Source organism: Dermacentor silvarum, chromosome 2, assembly GCF_013339745.2.
Source record: "Dermacentor silvarum isolate Dsil-2018 chromosome 2, BIME_Dsil_1.4, whole genome shotgun sequence".
Taxonomy (NCBI): Eukaryota; Metazoa; Arthropoda; class Arachnida; order Ixodida; family Ixodidae; genus Dermacentor; species Dermacentor silvarum.
The window spans coordinates 229,791,558-229,814,424 of record NC_051155.1 but is presented as its reverse complement, the minus strand read 5'-3'; the positions used below and the strand labels follow the sequence as shown (position 1 = coordinate 229,814,424).

The 22,867-nt window shown below is 48.8% G+C and overlaps 1 protein-coding gene across 1 annotated transcript in view; it reads right to left on the bottom strand.

Moving 5' to 3' along the window:
• Positions 1 to 7,436: 7,436 nt before the first annotated feature.
• Positions 7,437 to 22,867, bottom strand: part of LOC119442829 (protein Wnt-1) — a 60,509-nt gene continuing 45,078 nt past the window's right edge. Inside the window, exons 3-4 of the mRNA XM_037707863.2 lie at positions 16,619 to 17,174; positions 7,437 to 12,256 (exon numbers count right to left, since the gene is read on the bottom strand). Coding sequence (XP_037563791.1) covers positions 12,055 to 12,256; positions 16,619 to 17,174 — 758 coding nt within the window. The 3' untranslated portion in view covers positions 7,437 to 12,054. The remainder of the gene's footprint in view (positions 12,257 to 16,618; positions 17,175 to 22,867) is intronic.

Here is a 22,867-nt window from a genome sequence, read left to right as displayed (position 1 = left end):
GCCTGACAATTTTTTTAATGCATGGAAAAATTGTGAGTAACATAGGGCAAAGAGTGCTTATATTATACTTAAACACACGCGCACGCAGAAAAAAAACGCACACTATGCTAAAGAGTCTAATGAAACTTCAAAATTCTGGCAAACAAACACAAACGTCTAGAAGCTCAAGCCACTCCGGAACTAGATCAAAAGTTTTGACCACGCTACGCGCTTGAGCAGCTCCTTCTCGCGAGGCCTCCTTGAACCCCTTAGGTTCAGGGATAGCAGGGGTGCAGTAAACATGTCCGCAATAGAGATTGATAAGAGGCGATTGGAGGTTTGGTGGGAGAAACGTAGGGCACCACAAACAACGGAGGCACACAGAAAAAAAGTGGTTCAGAAAGCTTAATGCTGGGAAGTCCTTGTGCGCATTAAAAAAGAAAAAGAAAGATTGGTAGGATATTAGGCAAAAAGTTGACAGTCGCTTTAGCACACGCCAAAGAGGATGAAGGCGAAAGTCTGCTCGCTGACAAGACATTCATGAAATGACATTCTCATTCGAATTCGTTGTTACTTCCTATTACTTGTTTTCTGCCACCAGAGTTCGAGTGCCTAAATTAACTCTATCTTAACTAACTGTGGTCTACTTAACTTTGCCTTAAGTAACATCAAGGGTCGTGGGTTTGACTCCCACCAAAGGTCAATCAGTGGCGGTCGACCATCAATGGTGGCACTACCAATTTTCGTGCCATTGAATTTTCCGGACAGTCAAATTTTCGACTCATGATCTAAGGCTTTCGCTTTAATAAAAACAAGAGCTTGGTGACGCAACCTGCGGCCCCGTTTCAAAGGGGACGCTCATAGCATCCATCCATCCAAGCCGAATTACAGGAGATGCGAGAGCCATGCGGGCTCCGAACGAAATGTTTTTCGTTATCGTTTCAGTTTCGTTCCACTGAAAAAAGTTCCGTTCCGGTTCTGCTCCGGAAAAAAAAATGATCCGCAATGGTTCATAACGGTTTTGGTTCGCATGAAAACAAAATTCAAGCAAAGTAACGATAAAAAGATAGTATTTATTTTTCTCAATAATTTGAGAATAACTTATTTCAATATTTAGGTTTCTCAATATATTTCTCCAATATTTCTCTCTCAATTTATTTGTCTATGCGCACTGTAACCGTTTCGCGCGTGGTTTGATACGGTAGCGTGAATGTGAGGCAGCTGACGACGAGGGCTTGCACTAGGCTCGTCCTCAGTGAGGCTGTGCTTGCTTCGCGCTATTCGGGTTATTATGAATTCTGAGATCATGCTCAGTGCCTCAGTCAAGGCAGTGAGCATGATCTCAGAAGCAGCACGTCGTCGAGTGTACTCACCGAAATGCGAGACCGCTGTTCAGATAAAACGAACTTAAAGGAACAATAAACGAACGATAAAGCTTCGCTAACAAAGCGTTGTACTCGTAGAAAACGAAACGATGAGCTCTTCAGCGCGCAAGCCCTGGGTTTTCTGCTACGATGCCGATCTGCTAGTGCACCGAGCGGCAGGCTTAGATTAGTGGAGCGCTCGACCGGCTATCGCTCACCTGCGTGAAATACGCGCGTGAAATCCCTGCGTGAAATACGCGCCAATTCTCACGTTGCCTGACGTCGGTTGTTGCGGATTGCCGACTTTCCCCTTGAACCGAAAACCGATAAAAAATATTTCGGTTTCACTCCGGCACAAAACAAAAAATCACATTTCGGTTACGTTTTTGTTCCCTTCGAAAATATAGTTCATTTTTGTTTTTATTCCGTTCCGACACACTGCATGCGGACAAAACAACATCAGGGGGTGCACGAGAGTCGAGCGTCCACACACAGCGGATAGGGGAGGGATTAGTTCTCAGTGTTCGCACGCACCGGCGTGCCGCGCGTCTCGAAGTTCACGCGCGGACTTCGCGGGCGTGCCGCTATAGACGGCGCGGCGCATCCAGAGGGGTTAGGGTTAAAGTCCCTATATAAGAAAAGTACCGCCATCCTTTGATAAACGCCGCTTCTCTCTCTCCTGTATCTCCTATTGGACGATGATAGCGCGCGCTTTTCACTTCTTTATATTTTCTGTTTTTCCGCCTCAGAGCCATGTTGAAAGTCCTCTGCGCAGCCGCAGTCGCCGGCGGCGGCGGCGCGCGCCCGGCCTGAAAGCTTCAACCTGGACTTTCTAGGTGCGCCACCGTCGACTTGGCTTTCGCAAGCAAAAAGTAAAGAAAAAAGCAAGCGCTTTAGGAGAGGAGGCGGCGGAGGAAAGAGTAGATGGCGGTACTTTTCTTATATAGGGATTTTAGGTTAGGGTGCCTCGATGCCAGCGCCGCTTTTCATGGTGACGACAGCCTTTGAACCACCCGGCTACAGTGTACTGTAACCCGGCGCCTCCGCTCTGGCTTTTCGGCGCCATGTTGGTTCGTTCTAGCTAAAGCCCCTCAATAAAAAAAAGTAGCGACATCTTTTGAAGATTGCCGCTTTCCTCCTCTCCTGCCCGTTCTCTCGGCGCTCGGCCCTCCGATTGGCCGAATTCTGTCACGTGCTCTCGCGCGCTTTTTTTCTTGCTTGTTTTTTGCTCCCGCCGCCATCGCGGTGCCAGACCATTGCGAGCCGTGTATGGAGGCACCACGCATCGCGTCTCCTTTGCGCTTTTAAGGCGTAGTGTTCGCGATGCCGTGTTGCTCGGCATTCGGGTGCAGAACACGCGAAATAGACGGCAAGCGACTCTTCCGGATTCCATCAGCGAAGCGAGACGCGGCGCAGAGGAAGGTCTGGCTTCAAAGAATCAGCCGCGCTGATTTCAACCCAACACAATGGTCCCGGCTGTGTGAGGTAAGCGAGCGATTCTTCAATGATCCCTAATCTCACATGCTGCCACTTGCTGTGTGAGGCTTCGTTAATTTTTCTCCCTTATAAGTGCCGCACTGTTCGCGCTGCATGTTCGCGCTGCATTTGCAATTTTCGTGGCCGGATTTCATCTTGTCCTCAAACGCACGTGGTTTTTGTTGACTCGGTTATACAAACCATGGCGTTGTGTTTGTGTGGCCTGAATGTATGCGAACGGCACGTTTTGAGTGTATCGCAGTATGTTACGAAGCGGTGACGGTACGTAGGGAAAAATGGGCGCTTACCTGCGGAAAGACGATTAGGGCTATGTAGTTAGGGCGACTTTGCGCCTTCAGCAAAAACTCAACTCGGTGGTCGGTGAAGATCAATGTTCTTGTCGCTAAAGCTTGTCGCTATCGTCCTAGATCCTCGAGGACCGATAACTATCTCGAAAATGGTAGAAAGTGCTGCGCGTGAAAAGTGTGCTCAGTATTCTAGTCGTGTATCGCGTAGCAGAACAAGAGATAAGGACCTGTGCTGGCGGCAAGCTGAAAAAGGAAAACGGTATACAAGACTTCCCGGCGATATGTAGCAGAACAAGAGATAAGTACCTGTGCTGGCGGCGAGCTAAAAAAGGAACACCGTATACAAGACTTCCAGGCGATAATAACTTGTGCCGGGAATGTTGTGTTACGCCTTATACTTGAAGGAGCGAGGTTTTACGGTGACCTTGTTTTCTGATTTCACGTTTGCGCAGGATCACTTCACGGATGATCAATTTGAGCCGGTGATTCTGCAGAGCTGTGGCACAAAAAAAATTGAAGCGTCAAGCCATTCCATCGCTCTTCGTTCATCGGAAGCAGCTGAAGCCGAGGAAGCCGCCTGCCAAACGTTAGAATACACCGTGCACTTTAAAGACATTACCGTCTGCTGGCAGCAATGCTATCCACATTGCAACGCCCTTGATTATAGAGTTAACTCATTCCTGCGTGGCTTTGTCAGTGGCCAGGACAAACCTGGATGTTAACTCATCGTTTCTGCTCCGCATTTGATAAGATAGATACAATACGCAGGGTAGAATTTCTCGGACCCGCGCGCAGCACATGCAAGCGGCAATATGATCCGCAAAAGCAGCCTCGCATACACCTGTAAGATGACCGCTGCCGCGCTACTCAAGTCCGCAAAAAAAAAAAAAAGAAGAAGAAATGTGTGGAGTAGTGTAAGGCTTCCTGCAAGCGAGCGAAGCCACTAGCCTCATTATCGAAGGACCGCTACCGCCGAATGATCGGTAGCTCACTAGTCAGTGAAACCTGTAAGACAACTGCATATATACAGCTGGTGGATCATTCAGTCCCGAAGCGTAGCCATTGTTAGAGGCCCGCTGTGCACGTTAGCCGCTGGCCAACGAGGGACTGGAGCTACTGAAACGCGGAGATGAACCAACGCCGAGGTCGCGCGTGGCATGGCTCAGTTAAAGCCCGACTTAGAGGCTTTAGGCTCACTGTATCACCGCTAATAGTACAGCCATCTAAGCGCAACGGCATTTATGCGTCCTCTCGTTGTTTCGGCAGCCAGTCATAACATAACGCGAAAAATTCCGATCAAAATACGAGTTCAAGAGCGCGAGCGACACGTAGCCACAGCGTTTCATTCGGAGAGCGTCTGCTAGTTCGGCACCGCGTAGGGGGAGCCACGGTCGACAGAAGAGAGAGTGAACGCCGGCGCAGGAGGAGGAGATGGCGCTACTTTTCTTCATTGAGGGGCTTTAGTTCGAGCAGGCTGGCTGTCGAGCCAGCGCCGGTCGAGCTGAACAGACGCGCGCTCCATTTGCTTTCTTTGTGGCGTTGTAGTGCGAGTGCTCGTGTTTTGTGTAGTCCCTTGTGACGTCCGTGCTTATTAACGAAACATGAAGGGCTGTTTTGTCGCTCTGTGCACTGGATCGACCGAAAAAGAGCCGCGGGTATTTTGTTACCCCCGCGACGTTGAACGAAGGAAGAAATGGGCAGCGCAAGTAAAACGTGACAATTGGGTACCGACGGACACGAAGATACGCGAGTGAGGATCATTATTTTGTTAAGAATAATGTCCCTTTGTAATCGTTCTCATTTTTACAGAGAAGTTGCTTGTATATGTTCGCGTGCCTTTTTTAGTGATTATAAGGCTGCAGTATGGCGTGATCGCCGTGTTTTACTTGTTGCAACGGCGTAGGTTTATTCTAGATGTTTGTGAATTGACCTTTTTTTGTAGCTAGAAGTATTGGGGCACTTGTAAACTCGTTTCCTGGATACGCTATCGATGACAGTACCTATAGTTGGTCGATTTTTTCTGAGCAAAATTAAACAAGCACAAAGCATCACTCAGTCGGAAGAGAGTGATGAAAGAAGCGACTTCATTCCCGACTTAAAGAAAGTTTCTTCTCTTGAGGAAAATGTGCTCGCCCACTTGTGTTAAAGCCGATTATCCGCACTGTGGAACACTGCTCTGTGTGCATGTGCATGCTAGCGGCTGAAGAAGCTGGACAGGAACACCACCTTACTCAATAAAATGAATATGTCCAAGGCGGAAAATTTTAATTTATCCAAGCAGACAAATTCTGCACTTTGCTTTTTAATGTGAGAGTGCTCTCAAGTTTTTTGCTGAAGCTCAAGATCTGAGCTGTCTGAGAACAGCTTTGAAAGCACTGAAGGAAATTATTGGAAAGAATGTAACCTTGCCAGAAAACCCATGTTATCAGTACAAAGTTGTGATTGGAAAACTAATTCTTAAGCGATTAGTGTCCACACATCTCCGCATCTATCTGCGATGGCTTAACACTCCTGAAAAGGCAGCTGAGTGTTATGCTAGCAAGACTGTAGCATCTACGAGCGTGCAGTAGGGCAACCACATTTTAAACAGATAACCTCTCTGAGAGGTTATAGAGTGAATCAATTAGTGCTTACTTATGTAAATAAATTGTGTTTTAGTGTTGAAAACTGTTCTCAGCGCATTTTTCTTCTTCAGTAGGTACCTGAACGGCTGCAGGCCTACTCACGCGACGTCTCCTAATTTTTCTCTTAGTTTCATAAATATGACGGGAAAACCATAAGAAGCAAGATTACTATTAAAAGAGCTTCAAACTTAAAATTTCATCCAAATGTACAATTCCAGTAATATTTGTGGGACGTTTACCGGTGAAATGTGTAAATAAAAAAAGGGGGTAACCTCGCAAAGAAATCGTGCCACCTGCAGGTTGCGATACACGCGAAAAGTGTCGGACCTCTTTTGAAACGAGAACTCTATGCAAGCAAACTGTTTATCAGACGGTAAAGCCGAAAATCTGCATTTAAATCGCGTCGGCATCGCCCTTATATAGCACGCCCGCCGCCCTTTCTTTCTGCCCGATGGTTAATTTGCAGCCGCCACACGACCAGCGCCTAAGTATTGGAAAGAACCAAGATGGCGCCGAAAAACGTGGGTGTCCCCACCCTGAAAGCAGCGCTGGGCATTGAGGCACCCTAAGAGGGGTGTGCGTGGGAGGAGCCCGGCTGTAGTGCACGCCTCATACATGACGAGTTTCGGCGGCGGCAATACGGTGTGTGGCTACATTGCTTCACTGCTAATCGCATTAACGTCGGCATTCACCGTGAGATGGATTCTGCCGGATATCTTACCCTTTTTTTCTCTTTATATTCACTTTCCCTTCTCCGATGGAATGCGGAAACCCGACTAATCTCTGGTTATCCTCCCTGGCTTCCCTGTAATTTTATCTTTCTCTCCCGCTGCGCAAAGCTGCGATGTCCCATGGAGCGGAGTTTGGGCGTCATGTTCAGTGTACATTTAAAGCCATTCTCGTGGGCAGACTAAGAAAGGCACAGGAATTAGATTATTAAGCGAAAAAGAGTTGGCGAACAGCTCACGAAATTTGCATACTTTCAAGATCGTCGAATAATTGGTATAATCTTAATTAATAGCTAAACGTGGCACACACTTACCTCTGGTCAGGTGAAGCAGGGTGTCGGCAGCGCTGCTTTCAGCGCAGCACTGACGTCGCTTTCACAAAGACAGCTCTTCGCTGACTTAGATTTCATTCAGCAAACTTTCGTTATCATGCATGCCGTCGTCGTCACCGTTGTCGTCGTCTTCGTGCAAATGTCGCCGTGCTGACGTCATCGTCGTTGCCTAGCCATTTCTGTGATCACGTCGCCTTCCTTGTCATTGCGTTAACTTTCTTACGCAGTAACCTGCGTAATTTTCTTTATTTAGGAATTAGTTATATATCTATGCTGCTAGCAATAGGTAACAATCTTGAAATGTGGCAAATGTGATATTAGATTCTTTATGCCAACTTTATATCTTCTGAACTATCTTATACAATCCACGAAAACAATACAAAGTGTGCACTGTGTCTGACGCTGCATTCGCCAATATAGGTTCCCTTGGGCATTACTGCTTTGCTCATCAAAAAATTTAAAAAATGAAGCTGTTTTGCCAGGAATTGTCGAGTCATCCATATTTTCAAGTTCGTCCTGTTATTGTATTGCTTCCTTCACTTTCCAAGATGCACCAACCAGTCTAATTAGTAGATACGCTTCCGCAGAGAAACGATTTTGGCAAGGAAAACAGAACACATAGGAGTGAATGGTTTATGATCTGCGATTTTATTGGTCTTCCCTCTACAGTCACTAGAAAGAAGTGGAGCAATTCGTTTGATTAGGTCGAAAAATGTGAAATGTGCAGTTGGAGGGATGTGTCGACGCCATTTACGAGAGTTTGCTGTTAGCTTGATTCTCTTAAATAAAAACGATGTCAGTGGGAACAATGGGGAGTGAACACACATAAACATATAAAAAAAATGACAAGCAAGAAGCCGTCCGGACAGTTCTTGCTTCTTTCGCTACGAAAAGAAAGATGCACGATTTGTCGACGATGTACTGAAAGCGCCTATCGCATCTACAATGACAAAGAGAACACTTTCAGCATTAGTAAATGTTCTGGGCAGCGAAGGTCGGTCAAAGTTGGCGGCTTCTCGACAGGTCTGCTGGTCGCTGGGAAAGCACGGAGCCTTTCTTACTATAGCGGCTAACGCTTCTTTTGAGTCGTAGCATGATGACAACAAACGACGGCTGCAGTGGACGTCACTGCAAGTGTTATGTTAAGATAGAGCGTACTAGATTGGGGAAGTGGGACCAACGCAGGCTCCCCGCTGAGGCTTTCTTTATGGAAAAGTTGGTGGCGCCACTGTCGCTTTCTCCCGAATGAGCGGCCCCGCGCGCCGGCAGGACGCTTGTCGCGTCGGAGACCCTACCGCAGCTGCATGGAGCTATGACAGGCGGATACTCGGTGGCGGCAACACTGAGATTATTTCCAACCGAGCTATTTTAAATAAAATGGAAAAAGAGCGGCGGAAAGAATGCAAACGACGCAACAACGACGGTGCGTCGAGCAGACGGTCGACAGCTACTCAGTCCGTGAGCTCAGCCTCAGCCAATGAGCGCTGCCGAAACAGCCGGAGCCAACGTTTATTGGCAGAAGATTCAGAATAAGGCGATGGCAGCGCCGCCGCAATTTCAACGTTTTTTGCTTCACCCTCGGCGCTTGCCGAGACGTCCGCTGGACCCACTCCCCCATTCTAGTACACTCTAGTTAAGAGACATCACTGGTGAAATGTATCTAGCAACGCATACCTACTTTAACCATAGTTCTGTCTTGAACATGTATATTTATGAACCGCCATACGTAGGTTTACCGATTCTCGTTGTGGTAGGTTACGCCGCATGACAAATTTGTACGAAATTGTTTCTTTTCCTATTTTTCCGGGTTGCACACCATTTACGCTTCAGTAGTAGAATGCAGTAGTAGAACGCTGTAGCATGAACCCTGGGCCGCATTAAGTAAGGATTCATTCTATTCGCCATTCTTTTTTTCACTTCATCATTGGCTAGTTGACGTCAGGTCTTCGCTGTCACCAGTATAGACCACTCTCTGTGACGGATGTTAGAAATGAATATAATCCAAGAAACAAAAGTCGTTACATAATACGGCCCCTGGCTTCATTTTCGACACGTTCTTTGTTAATATTCACAGATCGATGTCAGTAAACGCGTACTGGAACAAGGGCGCCATAATCCAAGCGGCACACGAGTGCTAAAAAATGCCCCGAACGGATTTTGCTTCCGCCAGGCAAAAAGGAAGAAAAAAACAAAAAAAACAATTGCTCCAGTCCTGCAACACCGTGTATACTGTATGCCATGGCAGCTGTCAATGGCCGAACGACCTCCAGATGAAAGTTGCCGGGATACGGGTTCGTGCAACAAAACAATCGCGCAACAGGCCGGGTCTTGACTAATGCATGATTTATGCGCGCGTCCATGCACGATGCACTGTCACACACGCGAGATGAAAGAAGAGGGAGTGACGAAATGGCTATGCGGTGTGGAGGGTTCGCTTCGGTGTGGAGGGTTTCTTCTTGGCAACACACTGGGTGAAGCTGCTTTTCTTGCTGGTGACGACTCGCGTACCGTTGCGGTCGATTGGCCAGGAGTTGGGTGGTGTCTTCCCATCTTCTACATTTGTTCACTTCAGCTTCCGCACTGGAAATGGCACCATTGACGCCACCGTCAACTTGAGAAGCCAAAGTCCGGATCTCGAAGGAAATTATGTACATAAAGCATGATTTCTCGCTTGGCTTCTGCAAAGAAAACACCTTAAAAAGATAATCTGGACACGATTCATGTTGCATAAGCGTTTGCAACAACACCTTTCCCGCGCGCGCGCGTCTTGCCAAAGTTGTCGCGGTATATGCTGCAGAAAGCAAACGAACCTACCAAACACAGTGAGCAACAGCCTGACGTAACAAATTTTCGCTTAGACGGCGTGAGCGCCTGAAGCCGTAAGAGCTTGGAAGGAACTTTGTGAGTATTAGGTGGAACATAAAAGGGAGGTCAAGTTGAATTAGATTGACTAATTGTTCTTCCTGAGTACCGAATAGACAACCTTTACGGAGAACAGAGACTTCGCATTTGCGAAAACTGTGTAAAACAAAGTACAGGCGGTGATGCGACCTTGTAATTCTCGCGCCAGCTCCAAGCACGGACTTTACGCATCACCGAGAGGCCGTCCAGAGGGCCCGCGACGTCGCCGAGAGCCACCACCTCCCGGTTCCGTCAAGGGCGGAGCCACCAACTTGATTGGGGAGCCCAATCTTTTTCCTCGGGACCTTTCAATAAAGTTCCTGTCAACTGTCAGCTCCTGTAACGCCATATTCTGTGGCAACTCCTGGCCGACGATATATTGTTTAATTACAGAGCTGACTGAATTAAGGGCTACATTGCACAAAAGATGAATGGAAACACAACCTTGCAATGCTTGAGGTTGTTTCTGCACCAAAAGGATTGAAATACGCGAAAGTACCGCGATATTTTTCAGTGCAGGCTAAAGCCGAAGGCGCTACAGTTCGTTCGCGAAATTCAAAGAGATTGCGCTGCGGGGAAGTACAAACGAGGAACTGGACACACTGGATAGGACCAACTGTTTCGAGTTCCTTCTTAGTCCTTGTTTGCAAAGTGCTACGTTTACTGCTGTTATAGGTCACCGACAAACCCATCTGGCATCAACGAAAGAGGCTTCAGCCTTCGCTTTATCCACCCATGAGCTGCATTTCATTTCTCGATGAAAGGGTGAAGATAACTTTCTGAAAAGGTAGCATACCATTATGGTCCGCCCTTAAACACTGATAGACTATCAGTCTTCCGAGAGTGTCACTGGGGTTTTCTTAAGCAAAAACACGGCATAGTCGCTAAGAAAATTGCAACTTTACATAGCGGATCGTCAGTGAAAGCCGATGAAGGTACGTCGTTCGGATGTCGGCGCAAGAGCAGGCTTTCTTCTGTGCGGACGTTCAATAAAGTTGCCCAAACTGCATTTTCTTTCACGTTCTAACGCAATCATTAGAAGGACATACAATGTCACCGCGATCTGGTCCCGCATTTCTCACAATGGTGGTGCCGATTCTGTCAGACGTTTACGCAGTTTCCTCGATTATACGAATGCTCTGTTCTCAGTAAAAGATACACTTTAGGCATTTTTTGCAATCCTCTATCACTTCATATTGATCTAAACGCTGTCTTTCGGTGCTTCTTTAGGCTGCGCTCTTTCGGACAGAGTTGACTCGGCTCTAACGCCAACGTTTACAGCTACGCCACTCAGCATCTCAAGCGAGTTTCCTTTGATCCCAGCCACACCACAGAGGGAAGAAGGCTGTTCTTCTCTGGATACCACATCCGTTAACGCTGTACATGCTCTACTGTAAGCGTGACTGCACCTGTACGTCACTAGATAGTGAGGTTGCTGCTCAGGTTGCAGTACCAATGAATTCTATCAGAGGGAGAAAAAATAATATTCTCCCCACCCTATAGCGCAGGAGGACGGCCACAGGGAACCGACCACATCGCCCGACGACAGCCCTGATCTTAAGCGCGGTGGTCTTTATAATTTTGACCTGGACTGTTTCCTGTAATACTGAAGGACGTCCAGGAGATAATGCAGTGAGAGCCTCGTAAGTCGTAATTTTCCCGCTTTGCCGTACCATGTGCTGTGTCCTCTGCTTTCCGTTACCTACGCACGAACGATTTGCGTGTACAGACGTCCACACTTACGTCTGGAGCGGTCAAGCGGCGCTAAGTTCGGGATATAGGGATAAAAACTATATGGCTTCCATGTTGATGCGACTACCACAGCGCACAGTGTCCGCCTGAGCCTAGCAATCAAACTGAAACATCGCTTTCCTTGCTTCAAAACAAACTTACCTAACGCTCCAGACAGGAAGTGTGTGACATATGTATAGTAGTACATCGCGCACGCTGTGCCAGTGCCTGACAAACTACGCAGCTTTAACAACCTTGAATAACCGGCGTACGTTCACTCCTGCAGTTCTAACTGCTGCCCGCCCGTCTGCCGATCACTCGATACCTTCACCGTTAAGGCAGGCCACATTCCAATGCGTGAAGATAGTCCTGATTGGTCGCTCCAGCAGTCGGCTCGGAACCGTTCGCTTCTTTCGCGGATGCGCTTCCGTGTAGTACGCTGGAATCAGACAAGGCTCTCTCCCCCTTCTTCTGTTCCCGTGCGTCCGTGCGGCTGGCTTTTGTTGCCTCGCTCGTCTACGGCGCGGTTGGCGGCGGCGGCGGTGGCGGCGGGTGCGTGCCAGGGACTAGAGCCGCCCCGCGGAGGCTGAGGAGGAAGAGACGCGCGCAGTTCACTTGCAGAAGTGTTCCTCTTTGGTGACCCTGCACGTCTGGCACTGCACCTTGCAGCACCAGACGAACTTGCAGTGGCACTTCTCGTCCACCTCGCGCACCACCGTCTGGTAGCCGCGGCCGCAGCACAGCAGCCGGCAGCCGTCCATGCCGTAGCTGGTGTTGTTGCACGAGCGACCGGTGGTGCCCAGCACGGCTAGCCTGCGACACGCAAGACACACGGTAAGACACGACTCCGGCAACGACGAGTCATCGCTGACTGTAGCGATCAGCATGACTCGAGAATAGGCGCCGTGACCAGGTGGTGGATTGTGTATTAGTTATCATTGGTCCGCCTGCTTCGGTGGGTCATGTTTAACTGCACAACTAGATAGTTCCAGCTCATACCAGTTCTTTCTTTGCTTCTCTAGATGGGCGCCCACTGCATCAGTGGTTCTAGATTTTGCACGCCTCTTGTCTCTGCGCCCCGTCAGCCTTAAGATTTGCAAAGTTTCTATTACGAAAGGTCAGCGTCAAGCCATAACTTAATGTCATCGAACCGTTACATTGATGTCTTTCAGCTAAGCAGCACTTGCATCCAGAAACTAAAGCCAATCATTCAATCAACGCTTGGAGCATGACACCTACTGGCTGGCGTTCTTGTACTCTTTCGATCTCATCCATTCATAGAACAGCTTTCAGATTTCTATGAACAAAGTGTTGGAGTGTAGCAGTGCTCTGGCGCAGATTGCGCACGGCACATTACTGAAATGGAGGAATGACAGTACTCAAGGTTGCCCACTTGTAAGGGCAGAGCGTCGAAATGGTACTCTGGCCAGTTTCTTATTTTTTGGGTCCGTCTTGCTCTTACAAGGTGCACGCAATTAAATCACTGCTAGCAAAACTAGTAGCCATGAAGCGAACTCGGACGTTATACCTTGCCAGCAAGCCACACCTCTCAGCTTTTGAAACGTTTGAGGCCACAGCACGCACGCGCATAGCTCTCTCTTTTTTCGTGTTGCCTTTCTTGAAACGGGTTCAATGAAGGACATCAAGGCCATTCTCCAGTAGTCTGATCTACTGGCCGCTCCCACCTCCATTTCAGCTTCGCTGGCAACGAAAAAAAAAAAACAAAACAAAGCCATGCCATAAATATCGGCCTGTCAAAACAAGAGAGGAATTCGACCGCCAACAGCAATGATCGACGAATCTTTTCTGCTTATTGCCCAGGAAGGATTAGTGTCAACGGGCCATTGCGTTGCGTCCGATGAAAACTGATGATAGCTCTGGAATCCTCGTTTGCTTTTCTTTCCCTTTCTTTCCTCGATGCGGAATGCGCGGCTTCTATTTTTGCTGTCGCGCCAAGGTGCTCTCACTAGGCCCCCCTTGAGAAAACTCTTCTCTTAGTAAGGTAGGGGGCCACATACGTGTCTTTCTGCAGTGTGAGAGCTGCGAGATCTTTTGGAAGTTTTCTTGTTGCCGTGTGGCTTGTTGCCGTGTTATTGTGGCTTGTGCTGCGTTCTTGTTGCCGTGTAGCACCATGGCTGAATACTCGGCTACAAAAGACTATTAACTTTGTGAGACATTGATGACTACGTAGTAGTTTCTCGTGCTGATACTTGCACAATTTATCCAAACTGGGGAGTGCAGTTGATGTGAGCTCTGAGCATATTACAATGATAGACGTATACAGCATAGACATCGCCCTCCCCTCAATACTTGTTGGCAGCCTCTCGTAAGATTATATCCAACAAATATTCTTTCTTTAGATACGCTACAGTATTTCAGGACAGACCGTCGTTGTTAGCTGGAAGAAGTTACTTTACGTGACTACCGAAACTATTAGCAACGAGATGAGATCGAAGTTGCGCGTAGCCCCGCAGCAGAAGTTGTGCAAAAGCTTTCTTAAAACAACTTCACCAGGTGTCGTCACAATACACGCGACTACTCTATGAGTCTCGTCCTGATAGTAACATGGTAACTGTTATGCGTCTATTGCTAAAAAAAAGGGGCAAAAAAGAAATGTGTTCTCTTTTAAGGCGCCTGCGCGTCTGTTTTACTGTTTGAAGATTGGCTGTGCGTCGGACCAACACCACCTAGATGGCACAAGGCCTACGCACTCCTATCCGTGACGTCATGCATGCTACCTGGCCCGACTGCCATATAATCTAATAGGGATGCTCCCGCGTAAGCAACAGTGATTTTGATGTCACCGCTTTCGTCACACCAGCCTTGGCAGTGGAAATTTCGGGCCAGGTAGCATGACGTCATGGATCAGAGTGAACAGGCCTTGTGCTATCTAGGTGGTGTTGGTCGGACCTAATACAACGAGGAGCACACAAGTTATTTATTACCGGTGGAACAGCGGTACCTAACAGTTGTAGTTTTAGAGAGTTGTACCCTTATGGGAACAACTACAATTCGCAGCATTTTCACATCACTGCCGCAGATCGCACGCCTCAACCCGTGCAGTAAAGCTTTCCTGTCGCCAAACCCATGCGGATGCACCAGATACACTGCTCATCCGATACGGCAACGACAGGCAGCGCGGGCAGCGACACCTTGTAGTGCATTGGTCAACCATAACACGCTGAAACGTCCTTCAGTTGCGCGACACTTCTTGGCGGGGAGAAATTTACGGCATTATAGTAAATCTTAATCACACCGGCAGAAAAAAGAACAGCCGGAGATATATGCTACAAGAAGTCGACGCGTTTCTGGCGTACACGGTGCCACGAGAAGTCGTTGTGAGAGTTTCTGTGCGCGGCTCGTCCTTGGTAATCCGGTGAAGCGGTGACGCCAGTACCGGGTGAAACGTAACGTAATCAACTTGCTGTTCGATTCCTGCACAACTGGCCTCATCGTCGATTTCTGATGTCTTTAAATAATGAAAGGTCGGAACTGCAAGATAATCCGCTCGAGGCAGTTTGCGTGTACTTGCGGGCATCTTTCACACTCGGAAAAACTCTTTTATGTAGCACGTATTGAGCAACAGAAATCTGTATCGGGAGTTTCTCATGTTGCTCTACAATATTCTCGTTGACACTTTTCATCTAACTATAATAATTGAGAAGTTGATTCATTAATTAGGACTAATTATCTAATTAGGCGGAATGCGAGAAATATTCTGAGTATCTCCAAGCGACGCCAAACAACATTACCTTGATTCTGTTCAGCTACGTGGCATTTGCGTATATTTAAAGTTTGGCTCAAGTTGCGTGGGACACACTATATACCAAAACTGAAGTCAGGTATAAGAGAGAGAGAGAGAGAGAGAGATACACGCTTTTATGATATTCTGGAGATGTTAGCTGGCTGTTCGCCTGACATGCTACTCCAGGTGCTGCGTAATGATTATAACAAACATAACACAAGGCTGATTGCGGGCCGCACTCCGATGTTTAGGGACAGGAAGGAGAGCGTCGATAAAGACTGGCAACTCGTGAGGATGGCCGGAGATCAATGAAATATCAAAACTCGAGAAACAAACTTCTCAACGGGCCGCATTGTGTTCGATGCTAGCGTTCCACCCGAAGCAAGTTCTGTAGCTAGGTCTACAGTTGGACCAGTTTGTTGGCATTGCTTTCAAAACAAAATGGATGTAGGCACGCGAGATATTAGAAAATACCCAGTGTGCTATCTCGCGTACTTACTTGCCTTCTGCGCTTAATTAAAGCGACCCTACAACATTTTTTTCTTCAAAACAGAGAACACACAGGAATGAGTAGGATTACTCCAATTAAAGGAGTTATGAAGAACGCAACGTTTACCTTGTCCATTCCTGCTCAACACACAGCGTTTCTCTCAGCTCGGACTGCGCCGCAGATAGCAATGCCCCACCTATTGCTCCGTTCTTACTTCTTTTTGTGGCGCACTTGTGGTAACCCTGAGTTTGGCGTCTGACAAAGCTGCCAGATAGCGACAAAGTTACATTACAGATAGCGACAAGCGACATTATAGCAACCGCCCCTACTCCTTTTGACAGAAGATTGTAAGGGTGTGTAACAGAACTGTCGTTGAACGCCTCAGGTAAGCGTAAGCGCTCTTTTATGTGAGGTTGTTAGCTCCTTGCTGCATACATCGAAATCACACTTGACTCGTACGTCTACGGAAGCTTTGTCCGAAGATCGCGAACGCTTTCTTACCGCGTTCAAAAAGTGTCGCAGTCTCCCTTTACATAATAATAAAAAAACCTGAGAGGCGCTTAAGCTTCGCCTTTAATGGTAGAACGCGATAGCATTAAAGGGTCCCTGACTGCTTCTCACGCTTCCCGGCAAATACAGCTTATGCAACCATAATCTTTACTGGGAAATGCTTGCGGCGAACCCTATGCACGAAGGCGAGCTTTCTGGTTCTATTTTTTTTTCTTTCCCTCGCACGGGCGGTGCCGCCGCTGCCGTGGATGCGCGCAGGGGAGCGCCATCTGGTGGTGCTGCAAGGAACCGAGCGGTGAACGCAGCGTGCGCCGCTCTGATTGGTAGAAACGCGCCGCGCGCCGCGCTGTGATTGGTAGACAATTTTCGCTCACGGTCAACGCATGTATGGGTGTAGAAGGCAGTTTGTATGTGTATTCTGTGTACTCACGTCTCGTTGCGCGTGCAGTAGTCGGGCGACTCCTCGAGGTAGACGAGGTCCTTCTTGCCGGGCTTCTTGACGTCCCTGAGCACGGGCCGGAGCCGAGGCCGGCGCTTGCGGCCGCCCGCCCTGGTTCCGGCGCGCGTCATGTGCACGTGCGTGGCGCCGTCGAACTTGACCGACAGCGCGTCGCCCACGGCGCGGAACGGCTTCAGCCGGCGCCAGCACACGCGCACCGAGCACGAGCCGGACACCCCGTGGCACTTGCACACGGTCTCCATGCTGCGGCGCAGCGTGCGCCGGCCGGCCTCGTTGTTGTGCAGGTTCATGAGCCCCGACGCCGTGGCCGGGTCCTCGCCGGCGTCCACGAACTTGCGGCTGAACTGGGCGCCGAAGCCGATGTCGTCCGAGCAGCCGCCCCACTCCCAGGAGCCGCGCGGCTTGCGCTGCCGGATGGCGCTGTCGCAGCCGCACTCGTTCAGCTCGCCTTTGCTGCAGGCCCGCGTGATGCTGTACGCCACGCCGGCAGCCGACACGCCGTACACGTACGCTTTCTCGCGGCTCACTGCGGTGGCGGGAGAGAGAGAGAGAGAGAAAAGACGGGGCTCAGATCACTGCTATGTAAACATTCCCTATATTTTACACATCGAGGCTGCCTCAGGGGCCGAATTCCCAAAACCTCTCTGTCCCGGTCTGGCGATAGTAAGACATAATCATAAGGGATGTGGCATTATGCCTCACTAGAGGAATTGACTATACGGCACCTTCTCAGTCCCGAGCGGCGCCATTCACCGAAAACGCAGTTCTGGGATTCCGAACCAAGCAGTGCGATTCTGCCGATAGAGTTCTGTGCGTTACAAAGCAGGCAGTGCGAGCTATGAGGGACGCTTATAAAAATGAATTTAGACTGTCCATAGACTGACTTCAAGCAGACGATTTTGCCTTTTATTGACTTGTGTTATTGGCCGTATAATGTATACGAATTGTCTATAAAGAGTAGTTGTTAAAAAGACATTACGTAGAAGCATGAGACCTTGTACGCCGGCACGTATGTCTGAATTCCCGGATTTCAACGTATCTTCTCACGTCCGGGCTGGCGCGCCGCAGCAAGAGTTCTCGAAACTTGCTAAGTTAAGTTTTCGGCTCACTTATGTAATGCTATGTAGTCCAAGTTTATCGATAGTAAGTTAACTAAACGCCCTTAGTAGACGCCGTCAAAATTTGTGACGTCATGGTGAGCTGGTGCGAGAACTTCAAGGCGTCGTCGCCACCCGCATTGTATGTTGAATTTATTGTCTGGCTTGCGAAGCCAGGGGTAGTTTTCTAATACAGCTCAATTTACTTTACATAATCTTTTTCGGCGCTTCGCGCGGATGCTTGAGACGAAACGGACAGAAGGCGAGACACACACAATCGTCCTCTGTCCATCGTCAAAAGTTTTCGCGCTAAGCACCAGAAACGATGTCTTACCAACCAAAACGGAACTCTAGCCTTGCAATGCTATTTTAGAGCGATGGCTGTTATGGGTTCACTCCCCTAGTCGTTTTGATGCCCGCCTCTGGCTCCCGGTGTCTGCTGCTGTCCGTCGCAGGAATCCCAGAGCACTTTGCGAGAATTTTTTTTTAAATAAATAGATTTAAGAAAATTCTGACTGCTGCAATAAGTGTACTGCAACTCGGTCCCACAAAGTATAGTAGTCGGCGGTTTTACCTGAAAGTGGTTGCACTGAAGCTACAGTGCTCAGAGAAAACTACTGCACCTGGAGAGGTTACTCACTCCGCTATACCTATATACGATTCACTTATACGCCACGTTCTGCATCTTACCTTTAGATCAGCGCCTTAAGTGGAAGAAGTTAAATGAAGCCAGCGGCAACATGTGAAAGGTTGGACAGAAATGGCGAGGAAGAAATATAGTGTCTCTCCACTTTATGATGACAATTATGATTATGACCTTAAAGGCAGTGGCACCTAAACACTCGGACAGATTGACCTCCGGGGAACGCTACATTCACAATCAAGTTTTCTCATTCTCCACAACAAAATAAAGTTGTTTCCTCCTCCCTTATTCTCCACAGGAGAGCGCTCCCCGAGCAACTGGGAATTGTGCAAATATCGCACAAAACTGTGCAATTATTGCTGTGCAATATATTTCACGTCTGCCAGTGCTACAGTAGAAGAGAATAGTGCCCCTGAAGAAAACGAAAAAGCTGACGCTCTTGAACACCTAGCGGTTACATGTGTCCCAAAAGTGATAGCACCAAACATTTTTCAGAACTCTAAGGATGCAATCTGCAATCACGTTAGGGCGATCCACAAGACTCCGCACCAAGCATGTGTGATCCATGGATTTACTCGCGAGGAAGTGACGCTGTTGTACCGCATCAGAAACGACTCTGCGTAATAGCCCCGGCTTGGGTATTCAAGACTGGACGTTGCGTTTACCTGCTCTGTGCCTTATATGGTGATATGGGCGACATTGAACATTTCATTTGGCTATGCCCACAATTTGACACAGAAAGAAAAGCGATGGTCGACAGCCTGCAAAAGAGTGGTCTTATACGCACAGGACCTTTGAAGGCGTTGTTGTCCCCGGAGGGCCCACAGCAATCAGGAAGAGAGTGCAATGACTGCCGATTGTCTTCCTGCGAGACGCGGGGCTCATTGACAACTGGTGACACACCCCTGATCTCAACTCATAGTAGGCTCAGGCAGAACAATTTCCGGTTATGTATGCTAGCCTAACTCCACCTGCTTCAACATCACCACCACCACCACCACCACAATTATCATTAGCTGACGCCACGTTCTGTAGCGATCTGAAAACCGGCACCGAGGTAGAGCTGAAATAACTTAAAGGATTGGATAGAGAAAGAAGTCGCCGTGTCTTTCCACATCTCTATGGATCACCCGAAAGCGCCATCTCCACAAACGAAGAGGGCATGGACTAGAATCGACACCCAGGAAAGTTTTCTGCTTCTCAAAAGCAGATTGCTCGCGCACATCTTCGAGTGTTTACTCTAACCGATACTAGACGAAACAGCGAATAGCCTACTGCGGATAATATATGCGCCAGCTATCCCGTCACTGCTTCGCATTAAGGGCGAAACTGAAATTTTTGGAACGTTGTCAGTTTAAAAGGCATGCTCACGGATGCTTTCTGCAAAACAAAGATAGAAACAGATGGAACTCGAATAGCGCGACTAGCAGTGCCTAGCGCCAATGTAAAAGCCATTACAGCCCACGAAAATGAAATGGCAGGTGACGAAGAACACGACAGTAAAGCGTGGAAAGTATCGCTGCTCGTTCCGGCTGTTAGAATAAAAAAAAAAAGAAGAAGAAAGCATGGGACTGGAAGACAGAGCTTGATGAGAGAAAAGGAGAAAGGAAACAGCGTAAAAGCAAAAGGGAGTAAACCGCGTGCCCGCCAGGCGTCGCTGGCGAAGCCATAAAGTCGAGACCCTGTCCAGACACGCGGAAAGATCCCCGCCGTTAACGACAACCGTATAACACACGGTAATATAGTACCTTTCAACGCGCGTGTCGGTGAACGAAACCAATTTCTCCGGCGACTTGGCGCCCGAGCCGCCACCCCTGCTAAGCCTGCACCGCACGCCCAAGCGCCGAACGGCGTCGACGCCCGTCGAGTCAGGAGGTGCACGGGGATCGAAACCGTGCGCCACCTATACACGTATATACCGGAGGGACTCATTGCGAACGGCGAAGGGGGTCCCCGTTTTACGAGCTTCATCCCCAAAGAGGAGGCCAACGCCGGTTCCCCGGCGCCGTTTCCACGTTATTCGCGCGGGGATGCATTGGAATACGCCAGCCGCGGTTTGCTTCATCTCTGCCCAAATAGCGGCGACGGCTCAAAAACAAGAAGGGGGACGAGTAAACGCCCCGAACGTCAGTCCGAGGCGACGGGACAAGGTTGTTAAACGAGCGGCGGATGCTTCGCAGGAGGCCACGGTCCGCGGCGGCTTTTAATCTGGAGCAGGAGTCCAAACCCGCAAAGGGGCGGCGGTAGCTCTGGCTTCGTAGCATGCGGCGTGGCTCGGCGATCCTTCGATCCCCGCCCATCTGTGGCGTGCAGGGTTTGGGCCACGCTGCCAAGTGCCGTATGACCGGGCAAAGCTCTCGTCTCCGTCTGCATGGGGGATTTGGGAGGTGGGGTAGTTCGCGTGAGTAGAGGGGATTCTAAGAGAACGGGAGGGTGAGAGTGACGTTTCTATACGACTTTTCATTTACGGCCGGTGAGCTGTGCCTTGTCGATGACTGTGCGTGGAAGAGAAGTACGGGGATCGTCTGGGGGAGCTCTTGTCAGCTTTCACCGAGTATGATGATGAAACGTTGATGAGAAAGCTGTATCTGAATGAGAGAAGTCAGGTGTTCTCGCTGGGTAAATTCGCCTATATATGACACGCGGCAGTGACGAGTCTAGGACGCGATAGACTTAGTAAAAGCGGCACTGCCACTGACCAGTGACATTAGCTTTCTCGATGGATCTACTCACAAACCGACCTAACAAGGACTGGCGAAAGGAGAGGATGGTTACGCTTCGAGTGCAACAGCACCAATGACAACTTCTGCTGTAGTTTCCACCCGTTAGGCAGCCATTGTTAGCGTTTATGCTGAGTCAGCTTTTTCCCTTAATATTCGAAGGCCTTGCCATCGGCGATGTCGTACTAAAATGTATGCGATGATTTCCGTAATACCATCGAATCCAACGTTACTTGGCTAGGTCATCCTTCACGAGCCTTTCTTTTCCTTGTATCTAATTTTTACCAAAACACACTCGCACAAGAGCAACCCGTCGCACAGATGAACCCCCTTTCTGTGTCCAATTCGGGCAATGCGCCCAAAGCATCTGCGGCATTGACTCTGCTCTTCCCATTGACGTCGTTTGGCGTCTCGGCTGTTGACTGGGTCTCCGTAGCAGGCGGGGTGGCGGCCATAATAAACCGATGGGAGCGAGGGATGAATATCTTTCACAGGCCGTCAGGAGTTGCCACGTGGAGCAACAAATAAACCACAGATAGGTCGACCTCGGTCGGCGTCACTCGCTCGAAATCTCGCCGACGGCTCGACGTATGCGCAGGCACGACGCATTTGAACCCGCCTGTTTCCTCTTTTGGTCATCGTCGGCGTCCTGCCGCAACGTTCTCGATATCGTTTATTATACCGTCCGCTCTTTTCTTTCGCATTTCACGTGCGTTTTCTTGTGTATGGTTTTTTTCTGTGTGCATGCGTGCGCATGCACGTGGGGGTGCGTGCGCGCGTTCGTGAGCATGGTTGTGTGTGTTTATGAAGGAGTCGGAAAACGCCAACGAAACAAACGTTCGATGGAAACGTCGAACTATTACCCTCCATGTCCGTAGTTTTCTTACTCCTGTATCTTCATCAATTAAAATTGCAGCAAATATCTTAGAGAGATTCAAGAACGCCTTCGGTATGAGTTATTTCGCAGTGCTGCAGAAAAAGGATGTTCTGGTTGCCGCCTATGCATGTATACAAGTTCGTGATTTTGTTGCGCCGGGTTTTAACACTGGAAGAATGAAAGACCACGAGAAGGAAGCACGAATAATATGCTATTGTTTTTCATTATTTCAGTGTGAAAACTCACCGCAACACAATCATAAACGCGCAATAACTAGACCCTTTCATCGCTTCACTAAAGTGCATACAAGTAGTCCTGCCGAAATGCTGGCGATACGAATAAAACAAGAGAAGCCGGTTCTATGCAAAAGGAAACAACCGAATGTTTAGGGATGGTATTTATGCTAGTAACGAGGTTTTTTTTTTCTCATTCTTCCTACCTGTAATAATGCATTACAATTCGTTTGTAAACGACTAATTGACCGCGGTTTATCTATCGAGGTGTCAGTGTAGAAACTGTGTTCGATGTGAGAGACGAACGGTATATGGCAACTTCAGCAGCAACCTATATGGGTTTTCTGCCGTTCATTATACCTTCTTAACGTTCCATTCTGTCGCAGCTAGTGAACGACAACAAATGGCGCAAGAATGCACCGTGCCTCGTAATAGGGTTGGGTGTAGCAGGTGTACGCTTTTCGTGCCACGTGCGTTCGCAGGCGTGCTCACAGCGTGCTCGATCCTGCTGTGTATAGCGAGCGAAGGTTCACCGTCTCGGTCAGCCTACATCAGACTGGATGCAGAGCACTTTGCCTCTCCACCCTGTAGCTTCTGGAAAGCTACATAGCCAAGCACGTACGGGGAGGGCAGGCTCCACATTGCCCGG